At 40.9% G+C, this 17,965-nt stretch overlaps 1 protein-coding gene across 3 annotated transcripts in view; it reads right to left on the bottom strand.

Annotated features, from left to right (window-relative positions):
* Positions 1–17,744, bottom strand: part of arhgap39 (Rho GTPase activating protein 39) — a 157,780-nt gene extending 140,036 nt beyond the window's left edge. The window contains exons 1-2 of one of the 3 annotated variants that reach the window (XM_044198568.1): positions 17,568–17,743; positions 1,201–1,327 (exon numbers count right to left, since the gene is read on the bottom strand). In XM_044198568.1, the coding sequence (XP_044054503.1) occupies positions 1,201–1,202 (2 nt within the window). In that variant the 5' untranslated portion in view covers positions 1,203–1,327; positions 17,568–17,743. Of the gene's footprint in view, positions 1–1,200; positions 1,328–17,567 lie in introns of all 3 variants that reach the window. The other 2 variants (XM_044198564.1, XM_044198566.1) reach the window with 2 other exon arrangements.
* Between the last annotated feature and the right edge of the window lie 221 nt (positions 17,745–17,965).

The raw sequence follows: 17,965 nt of genomic DNA, 5'->3' as shown, positions 1-17,965 counted from the left end.
ATTATCCTGCAATTCAGAAACTAATCTAGTTCAGTTGACATGTAAGTACCCCTACGAAATGTCGGGTTCAAGAGTAGCGAGAAATAAGCAGCCTGAGGACCCATCAAATGCAGCCATCTTGTTAGCATTACAAGAGCAAGAGGATCGGTTGACAGAGAAAGTTAAGCTGGCCGTGAGAGAGGTGGTCAAAGATATGCTCTCCGGTGAAATTTAGGCACTAAAGACTATGATTGAATCCTCGAACTCGGCAGTTACCAAACTTAACCAGGATATGATTCAAGCCGAGGTTGATAAAACGCTACAAGGGAGAGTGGATGCTACAACAGCTAACATGACAGTGGTCAAACATGATGTGGATAGCCTCCAGAAAGATGTGCTAAATCTTCGCCAGAAACTCACCGAAGACAGATCGCGGAGATGCAACATCTGACTTGTTGGCCTAGTTGAGTCGGCAGAGGGATTAAATGCCATTAAGTTCCTGCGAGAGAATTTACCAGTGTGGATCCCCTCTCTTGTCTCAGATTATAGCAACAAAACCACTCAGAGATGAAGAGCATTTGACACAGCGAGGACACAGATTGCCAACTGAGGACTACGCCTGTTTCTGAGATATCCAGCAACACTGAAAGTCAAGCACAACAGGACGCTACATTTCTTTGAAAACATGGTGGATGCTAAGAAGTTTATGTCTGCACTCATCCGGTCTCCACGTTCAGTACCTTCCAGACCCAGCGTTCCCCACACTCCATCCGTCGTGGCAGGTTATTTCATGATTTGCAGAATACATTGCTGTACTTAATTCTGATTTAATATAGAAAAGTGACAAGTGCCCTTCCTTTTTTTTGTTTTACTAATATAAGCATACTGTTTCGCGTCACTTAAGGTACATTAGGTATATTCTAAGTTTATTCTAAGGTGTTAAGATGACTAGAGACCTTTATTTTACAAGCTTTTATCTAGTAAGGTTTCTGCTACCTAACGCGTACAAACTCAGACTGGAGACGTGCGTTGCAGTTAAAAGCCACAGTACATTTTCATTTTTCTCTTTTCTCTCTCCAACCTAAGAGAAAACCTGTTATCTCTTGCAGATGGAACATTTTGTTGTAAGTGTTTGTGTTTATCGCCAAAGCCTTGCTGTTTATGTAAAGATCGTTATTTTTTTATTTCATATTTGAAAGGTACCTTCTTTTGCAGACTTACATGTCATATTCTTCTGATTATACGATGGCACGAACCCGGTTATGTCGTGGAATGTCCAGCATGCACCAAGTGTTTAGAATTCCTCAAACGTAAGGGGGTCTCGATTGCTCTGATCCAAGAAACACATCTGAAAACGAAAGGCATCCATAGATTTCAACAGATTTTAGAAGTGTGCTGTATACTTTTCTGCCGCGAATAGGTCAAAAGGGGGTCGCTATTATATTCGACAGGAAATTAGGTGTGAGTATTGACAGCTCTGGTAAGGACAATGTCTGCATTACAAATCACAACACAAAAATATGTCTCTTCAGTATATGGGCCAAACGTTTATGACCCAAATGTTCTTAGTATGGTCTCTAATACTCTGTCAGACTATCAGCTTATAGTCGGGGGTGACTTCACTCAGGTGTGTGACATAAACTTAGATAGACATTTTGATGAATGATAATGGTCAGTGTCAAGCTCACTGACAAACACATTACATGCTGACATGCTGTGGTAAGCGTATAGTCTCATTTCCGGTCACCAGTGTTTGTGTGTTACTAGTAGTGTATTTATGCTGCTCTAGCTCATCACAGTTTTTTTTTTTTTCAATTCTTCATTATAGTGACTAACTATCTGCTATAGATTTAAATGTACACTAGTTCTGCTCAAGGACACATACCTCTCTCCTTTTAATACATTTCTCGCTAATCCCACATTTTACACGCTATTCAGTTTTTTAGCCATTGCTATCTGCTAAGTTTAACAGCTAGCAATGGCTTCTCTCTCTCCCTCTCACTCTCCTGCTCGGTGTGTCAAATGTTTAGCTATTCCTCTGCCTCCTTTAGTGATAATGGAACATGCAATAAATGTAACTTATTTGTAGCGTTGGAGGAGGGACCAGGGAGGCTGGGTGACTGTCCGAAGGAAGCATAGCCCTGAGCAGAAGCCCACGGTTCACCACCAACCTGTTCACGTTTCTAACAATTTCTCCCGACTCAGCGACACACCCGCTGAGAAACCAACTCTGATTATTGGCAGCTCCATTTGGAGAAACGTGAAGTTAGCAACACCAGCGACCATAGTCAAATGTATTCCTGGGGCCAGAGTGGGCGATGTTGAATCCTATTTAAAACTGCTGACTAAGGATAAACGTAAATATAGTCAGATAAGATGTTATTCACATCGGCGGTAATGACTCCCGATTATGCCCGATCGGATTTTCTGGGGCAAATTACAAAGCAGTAACTCTGAAGCGAGGTTTCACTCTGTCTCGACTGAGCAGAGAACTTTTGTACGTACTGACAATGGCATAGCCGTCAGTGCAGGAAAAATATGTTTAAATCGAAAATTGAATCGTGGATAATTATGACACCCTTATTTTTTAACATAAGAAAATAGGGACAGCAAAACATGCACCCCAAAATTAATACATTTTTAATATTTGTTGCATTAGTGATATTAAAATATTGCTGTTACAGTTGGAAACGGAACCAGATGAAGCTGCGCGTGCAATTACTTGCATGCGTGTACAGGCATCTGTTTTAGAGACAATGGCAAAGCAAATTATGCTATTGGACTGTGGGGTGAAACGTTCGACTAACCTGTCAACGTCACAAAAGAATGCCAGGAATTGAGGGTGGATACGTTAACTGTTGACACTTAAGAATCAAATTCTGTTAAGTATCAGATAAAACACAAACTACAAAGAAATTTGTTCGGTTACTGTAATAAAGCTTTTAAACATTGTTTTATGTCACATTTTCATTATTAAGCTGATGTATAACTGCATAGGATCTTATTCACTCAAAATATAAGGTTACTGAAACTGGCAACCATATTTTCAGTTTCGGCAGCCAAAAGCTGATGCCTGATTGCCAGCCTGACAAACACTTCTAAAAGTTAGTGTTGAGCCCTGCTAACTATAAAATCACAACAGGTTGCAGCTAAACTTTTCTTTCTTAAAGACATTTAAGTGTGTTTGGCTGCATTTATCTTAGTATTAACATCCATATGAACACTACCTCCACATTCACCTGCTCCACTCTGAGCTGCTGGACCTGCCTGATTTGTCTTATCACTTCATCTCCTTTTTGTTTCTCATGAATGTGTACATTTGCGCCACGCCATTTTCCTAGAAAATCTGGCCCTAAGCCGCACTAGCAGCTCAGTGAAGCTGTACTTGGGCACCTAGGTGTTTTTAGCTAAATGCTAAGGTCAGAATGCAATACAACATCTATTATCCAAAAATTATTTATTACATATATAGAGAACATATAATGTCCTATGAAAAAGGACTGAAACCCATACAGGACATATGTGGTACATATTTTGGCATCTGAATGTCCACCCATCTCTATGATTGTCTGGTAAAAGCTGATATCTTCACCCCTTATCCATCCTCAGAGTGCAGTAAGTGCCACAATTTTCCTATACGTGGTGTAATCACTTGCAATAACTTTACCTCATCTCATTTACCTTATTTGCTGCCCATGCTGTCTGTATTGTGTCTGACTGTCTTTTAGGGAGCGTGCAAAATTCAGTGTGCAGACTACCTCTCCTTTTCTTTTGTACTCTATACTATTTTTGGCCTGAACATGTACAAAATACCATGGCATCCATCCAATAGTTGTCGAACCACTTCAATCTGAACCAAAAATGTCAACCTGCTGGTGGTGATAAAGTAAACAGTGGAAAAGTGAGGGGATCACCATAGTCCTTAGGATATATCGTCTGGGAACCATGACGACATGACATGGTATATTTTGTAGTGCTGCCCCTAAGAGTCGACTAAACTGTTCGATGAGAAGAGTCTTAGTCGACCAAGTTTTAATTAATCGGGTACCATTCGCATTCGGTACCTGCGCCTTGTCACCGAGACGAACATATCAGGGGATTGTTGCAACACGGACATTTTCTCTTGTAACACAAGAAGTCACTGCTGCTAACTGTACTAGTTGCCATTAGCTTAGCTAACTTAGTAGTCCTATTAGCTGACTCTGCCAGGACTGGAAGCTTGGAGTACTGGAGAGTGTTTGTTTACAATGCTAGCAGGGCTCGACAGTAACGGTTGCCAGATTGCCATTGGCAACCATTTTGAGAAATTGGCAACCAATTCTTGGCCTTTGGTTGCCATCATTGGAAACTAGGGATGGGAATTGAGAACCAGTTGCAGTTCAGAATCAGTTCTAAATTGTCCAATCCATCAGAATCGTATGCCTCAGAGCTGGTCAATTCCTTTTATCAATGCCGGTCACGCTAGTTTCATGCCTCTCCTCTGTCTGCTCTCTGTGTTTCACCGACAGTGGGGATGACCACACAGACGGAGCAGAGACAGGTGAAGAAAAAGATCACTCAAGTTGACGGCAACTCATTACCTTACGTAATTCTGAAATTCAACTGTGGTGTTCTGTCGGGAGATGCAGTGACTTAAACCAACAGTGATTAAGAAAAGTAAAACTAATATGTAATTTGTTAAGCTATAAGTAAAAGGAAAAGGCTGCTAGCCACTAGGTGAATTCATGCAGTGTAAACTGCCATAGGCTTAAGCTAATAATGATGACTAGCAAAAAACAATTTTTTTGTCAATGAACCTTGACAGTTATTGCTCCCCCCTCAGGGCCAGACTGTCCCCCCAAACCAAACTCCCTTTAAGAAATATGACATACAGTATTAACAATTCCTTAGCACACCTCTAGAAACATAAGATAAAAGTCTTAGTCAATTAGGCATCAATATAATCCATAAAGATAAACTGCATTTCAATACAAACTTTACATTTTGTTGCCTCAACAACTTACCAGCATCTGTTGTTTCTCTGAGGTATATTTTAGTGGGAGAAGACTGTGGGAATGACAGGCGAACAGTTTTAAAAATTAAGATTTCTCATCAATTCATCAGATACACGCCAAATTAAACACCTCATAACACACATAAAACTCATAACACTGTTAATTCACCATCTATCGTGTGTGTGTGTGAGAAAGAGAGTGAGAGAGAGAGAGAGAGAGAGAGAGAGAGAGTATTTGAGTATCCATTACCAAAGTATCTACCCGTTTTGCTGCTTCCCGTTTGGTGCTGGAGAGATGCGCAGACAGTAAGAAAAAGTTTTTAGGACAGCAAGGTTTCATTTGACACTGGGAAACGAGAGTATTAATACTAAATGTGTCAGTCTATGGTCAAACCGTATTTGTCTACTTACTTTTCTGTGACTTGCTGTTCAGCTCTGATCTCCAGCTGTGTGCATTCGGCAGAACCGTAAACCACGCCCTGCCCTGCTGCTCCCCTCCCTGCTAATCTGCACTGAGACCCAGAGCTGAGCGGCTCACTGTTTATTCAAAGTTTATTAAATGTGTCATGTGTTCAAATTGCACCAAATTCGACACTGCACTCCCTCGCGTCCTCAGCAATTCACCCACCACGGTTTAAGTCAATCGGATGAATGGTTCTCGAGATATGCAAAGGACAGACATACAGACAGAGATTCCTTGCTTTATAGTTAGAAGCAACTGCATAGTCTTTCATTAGACCCTGTTGTAATGTAAACAAACCACGTACCTATCTGCCTGGCTGTATGCTTGAGATCAGTGCCCAGTCATACATCAGTGTTGTTCTCCATTTTATCCACCAAATACCGTTTGTTTTTCTTCCTTCTCTACCACTGGACCCACACACACAGAATTGTGAGCCTCTAGGGGTAGCCCTTCAAACAAACACATGTACACCATAATCCCATTAGGGAGAGAAAGTGCTCTGTCTCACTCTCCATCTGTCAATACTCCCTCTATCTCGCCCACCCCTCCCTCTCCCCCTCCATCCACTGTCAATGCCAGTCAATACACTGCTATCTCAACTCACTTTCGAATTCAAACAGGTTTTACTGCAGCCACGGGCAATCAGTGTCCAACAATAGCAGCAGAGAGCTCAATAGCTCAACACTGTGTCAGATTCATTTTGGGGCACAAAGTGATGGAGGCCACATGCTGTTCTCACTGCACTGCTGTTCTCTCAGCACTGCTGCTTTTCCACTGTACAGCCTGTCAATATTCCCTCATAGCTTTGTCTATTTTTTCCTCCTTCTATCCTCCTCTCCATCCTCTGTCTACCCACCCCCTCCTCTCAGCCCTTTGCCCTTTGCCAGCCCACAGACAAGCTAACAGTCAAAGATTAGAGTTGCGCCACTTCTACAAATTATCTGACCCAGATGAAATATGACATGCAACTGACATGAAGTGCAAGGGTTTTTGTAGAGGGAAATCAACATTTATAATAATAAAGTTTTTTTTAATGAAAAAATGGTATTGGACAATCAATGTCATCTCAAGTATGATGGAAAGAGGCAATTCAATGGTATCATTTGTTGGGCAGGAGTTAGGCTACTTTAGAAGTCTGAAGAGGTCAAAACTCATTTAAACATTTAAATAAAAATTATTTTTATTTTAGCAAAATTTGAGTGCCAGCGATAGCAAAACTGTATAAAATATCAACAAATGGACGTGACTTATATGGATAGATTCGTCTGGACCATAGACTGAATATAAAAATGGACGACATGACAGCTCCCAAAAAGTGAAGCCAAAAAATCTCAATCACCTGGCTGTAGCAAAGGTCATATACCCCGCCCCCTCCATGTTAGCAGATGGGACATGGGCCAAACTGCAAAATCAAAGTACACGTGAAATACATTTTTCCCCAAAGATGGTTTCTGTCATTTTAGGTAGTTCTTATCACGCGGATGTATGTTCAAATGTTCAGTTTGGTTTTAATTAGTTATTTGATGTTATAAAAAGGGGGTTTCATGTCATGATTGACAGCTGAGGCCTGAATGCGATTGAGTCGGGCGAGTGAATGGGTTGGACCTCGTTACAGCGGCTCCAACCCAGATCACAACTGCGCAAGTTCTGGCTACAAATGACATCACCAGCGCAAGATTGCAGCGCCCATATCCAGTGGGAGGAAGCTGAGACTAGATCTGTTTTTTCACTAGTCATCCTACAAATTTTGAGCAATCGTCACAACTGGGACAGAACACAATCGTCCCCCCATGGACCCAGTTTTCATCAATAAAAGGATCAGCGGCCATTGTTCCCTCTCTCTCTCTTCTCCAGGAACTCTTCTAAAGCAGCAGACAGCTGCTGCTGCTGTCTCCCGCTCTCTTTTCCTCCTGACTTCATCAATAGCACTGCGCAGCTGCCCTCTCAGTGTGGCCTTTCTGGAGCAGACACACAGGACAACTGAACTCTCTCTCTTACAGCAGCGACGCGAGGGCCTGCCTAAGATATCTGTAACAGTGGTTAGCGCCAACGCCTACTACACAAAGTCTGCCAGCTAACTTTAAGAAGTAACTGTAAGGAGAACAACAGACAGAGCGACCGGTTCCTCCATCTGCACAGACGAACTGCACAGCAAGGACTTTCTTTATTCAGAACCAACATTCTTCCCTGCCTGGCTAATCCAACGGAACCGCCAGATAATAAAGGAGAGGTTGACTCTTAAAGCAATAAACAAAGGGTTTGGGAGACTAGCCGGAAGTTGGACCAAGTCTGTTCTAGTCTGGATCAGTTGGTATGGACAGTTTATCTTTACTTTTCCCAACATGTAAAAACTCTGACGGTTTTCTTTTTCCCCCAACATTGAGACGCGCTGCTCTGATGAATAACTGCAATGCATACGTACAATGTGATAAATAGATGGATCAGGTGACAGATCAATCACCTGCTGAGCTTTATCAAACAGATCCTAACACATCTCATCTTATTATCAGTGTAGTTACTAGACAACAGTAACAATTGCCTCACTCATTCATTATGTGGCCTTGGCTCTGTGATGTAGCTCCACTCATTTCCCTGAAGCTTAATAAACGTAATATTTCATGAAAATGTAATGATCTCTTTTTATGTTAGCAGAGGCACTCTTTTTGTGGGAAAATATGTATTAAAGATATACTGTTTCTAGTCCCTTGTGTGGGTCAATCTTCAAAAGCGCTGGATCCTACATTTCCCATAATGCAACTCAACTGTGACTTTTGTTTGACCCTCTCAGTCTGGTAAACACCCACGTCTGTCAAACCACACCTGCAGGCGTAAGGCAGACTTATCCTTAAATCCTAACCCTGATATAAGGTTGTCACTAGGGTTGAGCGAGTACTTGACTGAAACAAGTATCCAGTACATATAATGCACTTTTTACGAGTATCATCAGAGTAAAATGTGTCAATATTTGTTCTCGTAAATATAGCAACTTTTATAAAAAAAAAAACTTTCTGTAAATAGTTCTTAGTCTTGTGATCAAAAACATTGCTCTGAAGCTCAATTCTGTGGCTGTTCTGTAAATAGTTTTCTAATAAATATAGCAACTTTTGATCAACCCATATTAATTTCAGGCTGAAATTAACAACTTCAGGTTAGTCCCACCCACTTTTAAGCCCTGCCCATTTCGAGTATGGATACGAATACAGATAATTTAGTTGGTTAAACACATATAGATAGTGGTGTACTCGCTCATCCCTAGTTGTCACAATACCAGAATTTTAAACTTTTATAAAATACTAACATACAGTGGTGTGAAAAAGTGTTTGCCCCCTTCCTGATCTCTTTTTTTTTGCATGTTTGTCAAACTTAAATGTTTCAGATCATCAAACAAATTAAAATATTAGTCAAAGATAACACAAGTAAACACAAAATGCAGTTTTTAAATGAAGGTTGTTATTTTTAAGGGAAAACAAAATCCAAACCTACATGGCCCTGTGTGAAAAGGTAATTGCCCCCCCTGTTAAAACATAACTTAACTGTGGTTTATCACACTTGAGTTAAATTTCTCTAGCCACACCCAGGCCTGATTACTGCCACACCTGTTTTCAATCAAGAAATCACTTAAATAGGACCTGCCTGACAAAGCGCCGTAGACCAAAAGATCTTCAAAAGCTAGACATCATGCTGAGATCCAAAGAAATTCAGGAACAAATGAGAAAGAAAGTCATTGAGGTTTATCAGTCTGGAAAAGGTTATAAAGCCATTTCTAAAGCTTTGGGACTCCAGCGAACCACAGTGAAAGCAATTATCCACAAATGGCGAAAACATGGAACAGTGGTGAACCTTCCCAGGAGTGGCCGGCCAACCAAAATTACCCCAAGAGCTCAGCGACGACTCATCCAAGAAGTCACAAAAGACCCCACAACAACATCCAAAGAACTGCAGGCCTCACCTGCCTCAGTTAAGGTCAGTGTTCATGACTCCACTTTAACAAAGAGACTGTGCAAAAGTGGCCTGCAGGGCAGAGTTCCAAGATGAAAACCACTGCTGAGCAAAAAGAACATTAAGGCTCTTCTCATTTTTGCCAGAAAACATCTTGATGATCCCCAAGACTTTTGGGAAAATACTCTGTGAACTGACAAGACAAAAGCTGAACTTTTTGGAAGGTGTGTGTCCCATTGCATCTGGCGTAAAAGTAACACCGCATTTCAGAAAAAGAACATGATACCAACAGTAAAATATGGTGATGGTAGTGTGATGGTCTGGGGCTGTTTCAGGACCTGGAAGACTTGCTGTGATAAATGGAACCATGAATTCTGCCGTCTACCAAAAACTCCTGAAGGAGAATGTGGGGCCATCTGTTCGTGACCTCAAGCTGAAGCGAACTTGGGTTCTGCAGCAGGAGTGGCCTAGTCAAAGTCCTGACCTGAATCCTATTGATATGCTGTGGCATGACCTTAAAAAGGCAGTTCATGCTCGAAACCCTCCAATGTGGCAGAATTACAACAATTCTGCAAAGATGAGTGGGCCAAAATTTCTCCACAGCGCTGTAAAACACTCATTGCAAGTTATCGCAAACGCTTGATTGCAGTTGTTGCTGCTAAGGGTGGCCCAACTAGTTATTAGGTTTAGGGGGGGGGCAATTACTTTTTCACACACGGCCATGTAGGTTTGGATTTTGTTTTCCCTTAATAATAACAACCTTCATTTAAAAACTGCATTTTGTGTTTACTTGTGTTATCTTTGACTAATATTTAAATTTGTTTGATGATCTGAAACATTTAAGTGTGACAAACATGCAAAAAAAAACCTGCACACATTGCTGGTACAGAAAAAGTCACCGAACACATACAAACACATTTGTAATAATGTTAATAGTGATTAATATTATTATTACTATTCCTAAATGTTTTCCTTACCTTTTAAGCCTATTAGGGATGGGCGATATAGCTGAAAAATCTATCACGATAAAATGTTTCATTTCAGTCAATATCACTAATTATTTAACTTTGTAATGGCCTATTTTTAAAAGGTGCAATGTGTAATAATTTAAGACTTAAGAGTTTAAAACAATTCAAAAACAGAAAAATACAACCATACACCTTCTGAATTCAAGTTTCTCTCTTTTACTGAACTAAGACCAGTTTAATTGCCTTGTAAATGACCACTGAATCCCCAATCACTGAAGTAGGCCGTCATCTTTACCTCCAACCATAGAGGGCAGTGTTGCCATGGAACTCCTGAGAAAGGCTTTCACAAGAAAGGACTTTATTATTGAACTTGAACCAAATGTTACTTTGTTTGTTTTTGGTTGACTAATAATTCTCGCTGCATACTTAATGTGGACATTGTATTTTATTTGTTTTATTAAGTGTACATTTTTTACCTCAAATGCTTTTATTTTGAAGTCTGGTAAAGGAAGTGCAGCAGTGTAGATTGGCGCACTTTTTACACAAAGCGCCATTCTGATTTAACGTTATGAGAGAAAGGATAAACCCTTGGGTACTCACTGTACAAATGTTTGTTTAAAAAGGTTTCTTTCTACATCTTAGCTCCTGGCTGAGGGGCACAAGGTACAAGGACTTTGAAGTGTTTGTTTTAGCTATATCATTCTTTAGCTAATGTTGTTATTGCCTCGTCAGTGTTTCTCTTGATTTGCACTCCAGATAGATTGTTTACAGTAAATCAGCACTTCATTTGGTAATTTTATATGATTAAAAAAAATTTAACGTTTTTCTCTCTAAATTGAGATCGTCCGTTTTACTCAAATTAATTGATTGTTAACTCGGGTGTTTCATGTAACGTAGTTAACATCGCACTCTAAAAGGAGATTGTTGTAATTAAAACAATTCATATAGGTTATTACATTAGCCAGTTTGCTGAAATGTGATTTATTTACACATTATTTATGATGTAAGCCAATTAATTGCAAATGTGTATTCGGTTATATATTTATGGATATTTGTATACAATTTGCAGGCAGATGTCTAATGATTGTTTGTTTGTTTTTATTCAGCTCTTACGGTGTTTTTGGAAATTAAATTCTTTATAAACATCATTTCCTGAGAGTAAAATGCATCTGTTCAGCCGGGAATGCTACATGCCTTGTTAACTCATCGTAAAACACACTTCCTTCAAACTCGATAGAAACAAAGTAAAATTCACCAAAACCATCTTAGCTGGTCTTTCCACTGTTCCAAACAACAATCACCAACTCTGGTTTGATGGAAATAAATCCTTAATTCACAGAGTTTGATGTGAAAAATATTCTGGCTCTACAGCTGTCGCTACCTCTCTGATGCCCGACCTCCCCCTCGTTCCTCTCCCGCTTAACACCTCTGTCTTTGCTTGAACCTGCTGTGACTTTGTCGTCCCCGGAGTCATCAAACTTGCCTCCGTCTGTCCCAGTCCGACCGTGTTCACTGGGAGGCCCGCTCACCTGGTTCCGGTATCCATTCCCTCTCGGCCATCCAAAGCTCCTGTGCTAGAACCACCAAGTTAGCTGCACAGCTAACTGAGCTAATTTCAACAATTTCATCACTTTCTGCACTCACTCTACACTGTTTCTGTTGTTGTTGTCACGTGTCGATGATGCAACCAAACACCACCTGTTAAATGATTAGCTGTTTGCGTGTCACTCATAGTACACTCCATAATCAAGGGATATGATAGGCTGTTCATGAGTCGCGGCGCATTCGTTATGTGTTTTCATGGCAGTTTGCATCTAATGCATTTAAGTGAAACTATCGAACAGTTTATCGAACAATTTTCGTATTGCTATTGATGAAGTGTGTATTGCCGGTACATATTGCTATCATTTTATCGCGCAGGCCTAAGGCCTACACATTCTTTGTCATTATTATTGCTTTTAGTATTTTTTTTTCCTCTAATGTTGCTTCACTTGTAAACATAGTACAGAGGTCCCCGTGACTGTTAATTGAAGAAACGGGGCAATGCATAGTGAGTGTGTGGGTGAGCGAGAGACATTGTGATGGTGACTGCACTCAGAGCATACAGGTGTGTTGGCGATCGGAGCAGAGGGAAAGGTTAGCTGTGAAGCTGTCTACAGGCAGTAAATGTACAGTGTAGGTTACAGTTTGCCCATGAATAAACGCTGCAGCTCCTCAATGCCCAAGACGTTTCCGTGTCTTGCTTCCCAGCTGCTGGGTCAAAGTGAAGGTGGTCAGCCCCGAGGTTGGCATCAACTTCAGCTCTGGAGGAAAACAATGTTTCCCTGTGCTTCCCGACCACGGTCTGAAAGCTGCAGCAGGATCGGTTAACACTATGCTTAAGTTACCTCATTAAGCCGATCATATGATTAGAAAAAATATTTTAAATACTGCACTTTCAGTTATGAGATTTTACTCGCCTGGGGGGGGCTTTTAAATCATGATGTTACGATGGTAGAGGGCTCAGTAGTCGACGGCTGTCAGCCATCGGCGCAACCCTAGTGGAGATGGGGTCATAGTGTGAGTTGGCTTTGTAGCACAACACAGTGTTTAAATAGTAATAATAATGTAAAATCTCAGTAAGACATGCATGTATTGTAAATATTTCAGCAGGCTGTATTCACCATCATTTTCCATTCTACCATTATAACTTCCCAGTGTTAGTAATGGCTCTTCAGTCAGCGTTTTACAAACTACAGGCCTGAGGGTGTCTGACCAAAGTACTGATGGAAGCTAGATTTTTGTTCAGCCCCAACCACCCTCAGCACACAGCTCACAGTCGTGTTGAATACCTGGTCTCTTTATGTCCCCAAGCAGGAGATGCTAGAGAGAACACGAGTATATGGCAGCAGTTTGGTGGCTCAAGCATGGTGATATGAATATTTCAACCATGTGCTGCTGGCATAACCCATAAGCTAGCCTCAGTGCCCCACCCTACTGCTGGGATCAAATGTCAAGCTGGCTGCCAGACATGTAGACGCGTGCAGTGTGGAGCCCTCATGTGTGGGATGATAGATGTTGTATGTCAACAACATTTTTCAGGATGGTCTCAAGTTCAGCACTGACTATTAAAAGGAATTAGGTACAGTAAGATTCTTAAAAAACATCAGCTACTGATGTACCTCATTTTGCTCATCAGTTCTTCACTGACTTCAGTATTTCTTTTATTTTGTGAATAAATGGCCAAAATATTTCTACTGCAACCACAAAGAGTTTAAGGAGAATTCATATTAATAGCTTCTTATAAGAGCTATTAATTAGTGGCCATGTTCAACAATCATGCTGGGAGAAAATCACAGAAGAAGTGCACGTAATTTCTCCACTCACAGTGGACAGTGAACAGACTGGAATGCAATGCAACCACAACACATGCTGAGATTTGAGTTTGGACAGCAGCTGCAATCAGACACATTAACCTACACGATCTATTTACAGTATATGCATACATGACCAACATGAGTGCAAACATCAAATTCACTGAAGGTTGTTGAAAGGCATCCTGGAAAATTACATCACTAACTTAGGACCAGAAAAACATGACAGTTTGAGTAAAAGTGGTATCACCAAAAAACAAGTTATGACGCTTAAAAGGTATTTTCACACCAAGTTAAAATGTATGTGTGATATATCTGCAGAAAACCAAGCAGTGTTTCTTTTGCTTCTTGCAAACCAAAGATGCAAATAAGTACACTGGGAAGAAACTTTTGGAGTTGTGAGGTTTCTTGCAAAATTCTGCTGTCAGGAAAAAAATCTTTTCACTAATAAAACAAAAATTTAACAAATAAAAACATTATGGTCCTGTCTCAAACACATAGTCCGTTGGTGAAACCTTCCACTCGTCACCTTGACAAGATAGACTGAACCCACATCTTTCTTTTTCTTTTTGTTAAGAGGCACAAAAAGCTCATCATCGCTGCTAGAGTTTGAAGACTCCATTGCTGACAATTGCATAAAAAGATAGAACATGACGAATTTTATCTGAGACTTGGTGTGCACTGTCCCTGTGTGAAATTTAAGCACACACATTTTTTGCATTTTTGCATCAGAATTTCGGGTTCAGACCTTGTGTGTTTAGTCAGAAAAATGACTGATGATTCAGGATATTAGCGGGGGTAAAGCCTAGGGAGCGTGGATTATATGAATCATTACAGCCATTTAACGATAAACCAACACCAATTAATTGTCACTTGGAATAAATATGTAAACAATCTTGCTTCATTTTCTGGTTCCGGAGGTGACCATTGGCCATCAATAAAAAATGACTGGGAAAAGTAGACTGGGCATTTTTAAGAGCAACATTTCATTTTTTCCTCAAAGTCTGTTGTTTTATTTTGATGCTGTTACAATACTCCCAAGGAGGCATGGTCCCATTCTTCCTGCCCACGAAGTAGGGCCAGGTATGGTTTGAAAATGTTCAACACTAGTGCTGATACAATACCTGAGTCTTTGTACCGATACCAAACAATTTTCTACATACCTGACTTCGAGAGACGTCAGTAAACATGTTTTTCTCGAAGTTCTCGAATGTTAAATGTTGTCTAACAGGGCTCCAGACTAACCTTTTACATTGTGGTGCACCAGGACATAATTTAGGTGCACCCAATAATACATTTTAAGCATTACCTTTTTGTCAGTTCCCATACACATTGGTAATTTCTTAACACGTGTAAATGATAGCAAACAGGAATAAAGGTGCAATGGACTTAAATTTAGTAAAAGGTAGCTCTTCTTTGGCTATATTATCAGCAGTGTTACATTTTATTATCACTTGCTTGTGCTGCTGCCTGGCGCTGACACGCTGCGGGAAGGAGGGCTGCTCTGCCAGCCACACACCTTAGATTACAGCCCGCATTCCCTGTAGTTACCCCGTACCTAAATGTAACAAGGGGAGAACTACCACCACATATACTGTAACTATAAATTCTCTTCCTCCCAAACGTCCAGATTATTGCTCAGTAGGTCATACATACCCTGTAATAACAGAATAGGTACCCAGTAGTTAAAAAATAAAACAGTATAAGTTCTTTGTAAGATCCCGAATTGTTACCCCCTTATTCCACAACTTCACATCTTGTTACCCAGTACCTACATGTGTGTATCGGTACGTACCCTACTAGTACACCGTTATTACAAAAGACTACACCGTAACTCCGGTGCAATTATGCTCAAGGTGATGTCTTGGAATGTCTTGTTTTGTCTGACCAACAGTTCAAACCCCAAAGAAATTCAGTTTACAATGAAAAGCAGCACATTCTCACATTGGTGAAGATTGTTGATTGATAAATTACTTTAACCAATAATCTGTTCAATCAAAATTGTTTATTATGTTTCTGACCACTGACTAATTGATTAATTGAATAATCCTTTCAGCACTTTAGGTTAATTCATTAACCTCGACCTTTAACCAAAGCCACCAAGATATCAGCGTGGTCATTGTTACCTCAAAATGCAGTTATTCCTGTGGATTTCCTTTTCTCTTGAGTCTGAGTGCAACCAATATATAACCTCGTGGTAAACAATGAACAGATACAGAGTGGCAAGAAGCAGGGGTTCAGAAACAGGCTCTGGTGTGATGCTTTTGGTCATCAAAATCACAAACAGGCCACTGCTTGTCCAAGTCCATTAATGCATTCAGAAGCCATTATCTCCACAGTGGACCCTCCAAGCTGATAATATCTTGACCCGCTTCTACAACATCTGATCACACGACCAAATGCTATCTCATCAGTCATTAATTATTACTGCACTTGTGAATGATGATAGTGCATTTTGACCAGATCAATGGGCTGAGTTAAGTAAGCCTCTGATCTGTGTGCTAGGACTCTGACAAACAAGCCTGGATTTGTATAATGCTCCAGAGCCCACAGGACTTTACATGAGGCCAAATGACCCCTGCCACACAAATTTAACAGCCATCAATTATTAACTCAGGTTTATGAGCTTGCTTGCTGCTGGGGAGAAACTGTCATTGTCTATATTCAAGATGAGGCCCACACCCTCTCTTTAAATGCAATGCACTTTATTAAAATTGTACATTTTTCCATCTTGTGCTTTGTGCAGACTGCGGAGAGAGAGCAGCTGCGCACACGCCCCTTGGATCGGGGTGTGGGGTGCCAGGTTGCGGTGACAGATGGTTTTCATATGTTTTCATCATAAAGTTTGAGGGCCATGCAAGTTACAGGAGTTTCCCGGGAGAAACAACAAAACGGGAGGGCGCCGGGAGATGGCCTTGAAATACGGGAGAAACCCGGGGAAAACGGGAGTGTTGGCAGCTATGGATCCAATAAACCAAGCAACTATTAATCCAGTACAAATCGGACTTTTGCCGTCGGTTCACCACCTCTCTCCACCAGTGGGAGATTATGGCGAACAGTGAGGAGTAGTTCTGAAAATGGACATTTTACTACACCAACTTCGTTCACTGTTATATGGCTGCTGAATTTCCCACAGGGAACTACTGATTCAAAAATGTCTGTTAAGGTATGTGTGATCAAATACGTGAATTTGCCAGTAAGCAAGTTCATATAAAATTGAAAGATCTATAAGGCCATTCGGTGTTGATTTTTGTCTACGCGCGACTGGGAGTCCAGGCTATTTGTGCGTCTTGTCAACTACAGGGCTAAATAAGATGGTTTTAGAAAGATAACAGAATGGTGCCACACTTCTGCATTTCCAATGCCTCCTCTCATGGGAGGCGCCTCCATCAATCATGAGGATGAGGGATGCTGCGAGGGGGGGTTTGGATAACCTTGCTAGCCAAGCAACAACCCACACTGATAACGGGTCCCTAGGTGTGTTTGCTGCTAGCATCCGGCTGAAAGAGCAGGTTAGCTGCATTCCAGTGAAGAGACGGCAATTTAGACCGACAGGTGCAACAGCATCATCATCCAGCCGTACACAGCCTGCTTCTACCGCTCCTTCCACCTTGACAAATATCCAGAGAAAAGTGCCCAAGCCAACAGCCAAAAACCCGTGAGCGGTCAGAAAACAAGCCTGAATCCATAGATGTGTTTTTCGTTATGAAAATTGTTGAATCGTGTAAGCGATTAAGTGGCAAGCTAGCTTACACCCGCTTCAGCACAGCGACCAAACGAACCACTGTTAGCCTCGTCGCTGGGCTGGCTGCCTCACTCTGCTCTGAGATGGGACATCGAATAAAACACAGCATGTATGTTGTTAGACTCACCTCTCTGCCATTTTGGCGACAGTTCTTAAAATCCGTTTAGAATAAATCCCACAACGAATCCCATGTTGCCGAAATTGCGTTCGCCGCAGTCAACGAGTCACTCCTTCCAGACCAGTGTCAAGTTCTCATCAATATCGAACACCACATCCGATCACTACCTTCACAATAAAAGCTTCTCACCAATCGTGTCAATGTGGCACCTATTTTGGAAATATAAAAGTACCACAGAAAATATAAATGAGATTCGGTGCACTGGTTTTATATGTCACGCACTCATAGTCATATAGAGATACAGGACTGATAAAAAAGAAAACATTATGAAACCTATAGGCTATCACAAAATAACAAATCAGTACCTTGAAAAACCTGATTTTATCATTTTTGTGTAACGGTAAAAC

This window comes from Siniperca chuatsi, linkage group LG6 (assembly GCF_020085105.1).
Source record: "Siniperca chuatsi isolate FFG_IHB_CAS linkage group LG6, ASM2008510v1, whole genome shotgun sequence".
Taxonomy (NCBI): domain Eukaryota; kingdom Metazoa; phylum Chordata; class Actinopteri; order Centrarchiformes; family Sinipercidae; genus Siniperca; species Siniperca chuatsi.
The sequence above is the reverse complement of the archived record's forward strand: the minus strand, read 5'-3'. Positions and strand labels throughout refer to the sequence as shown.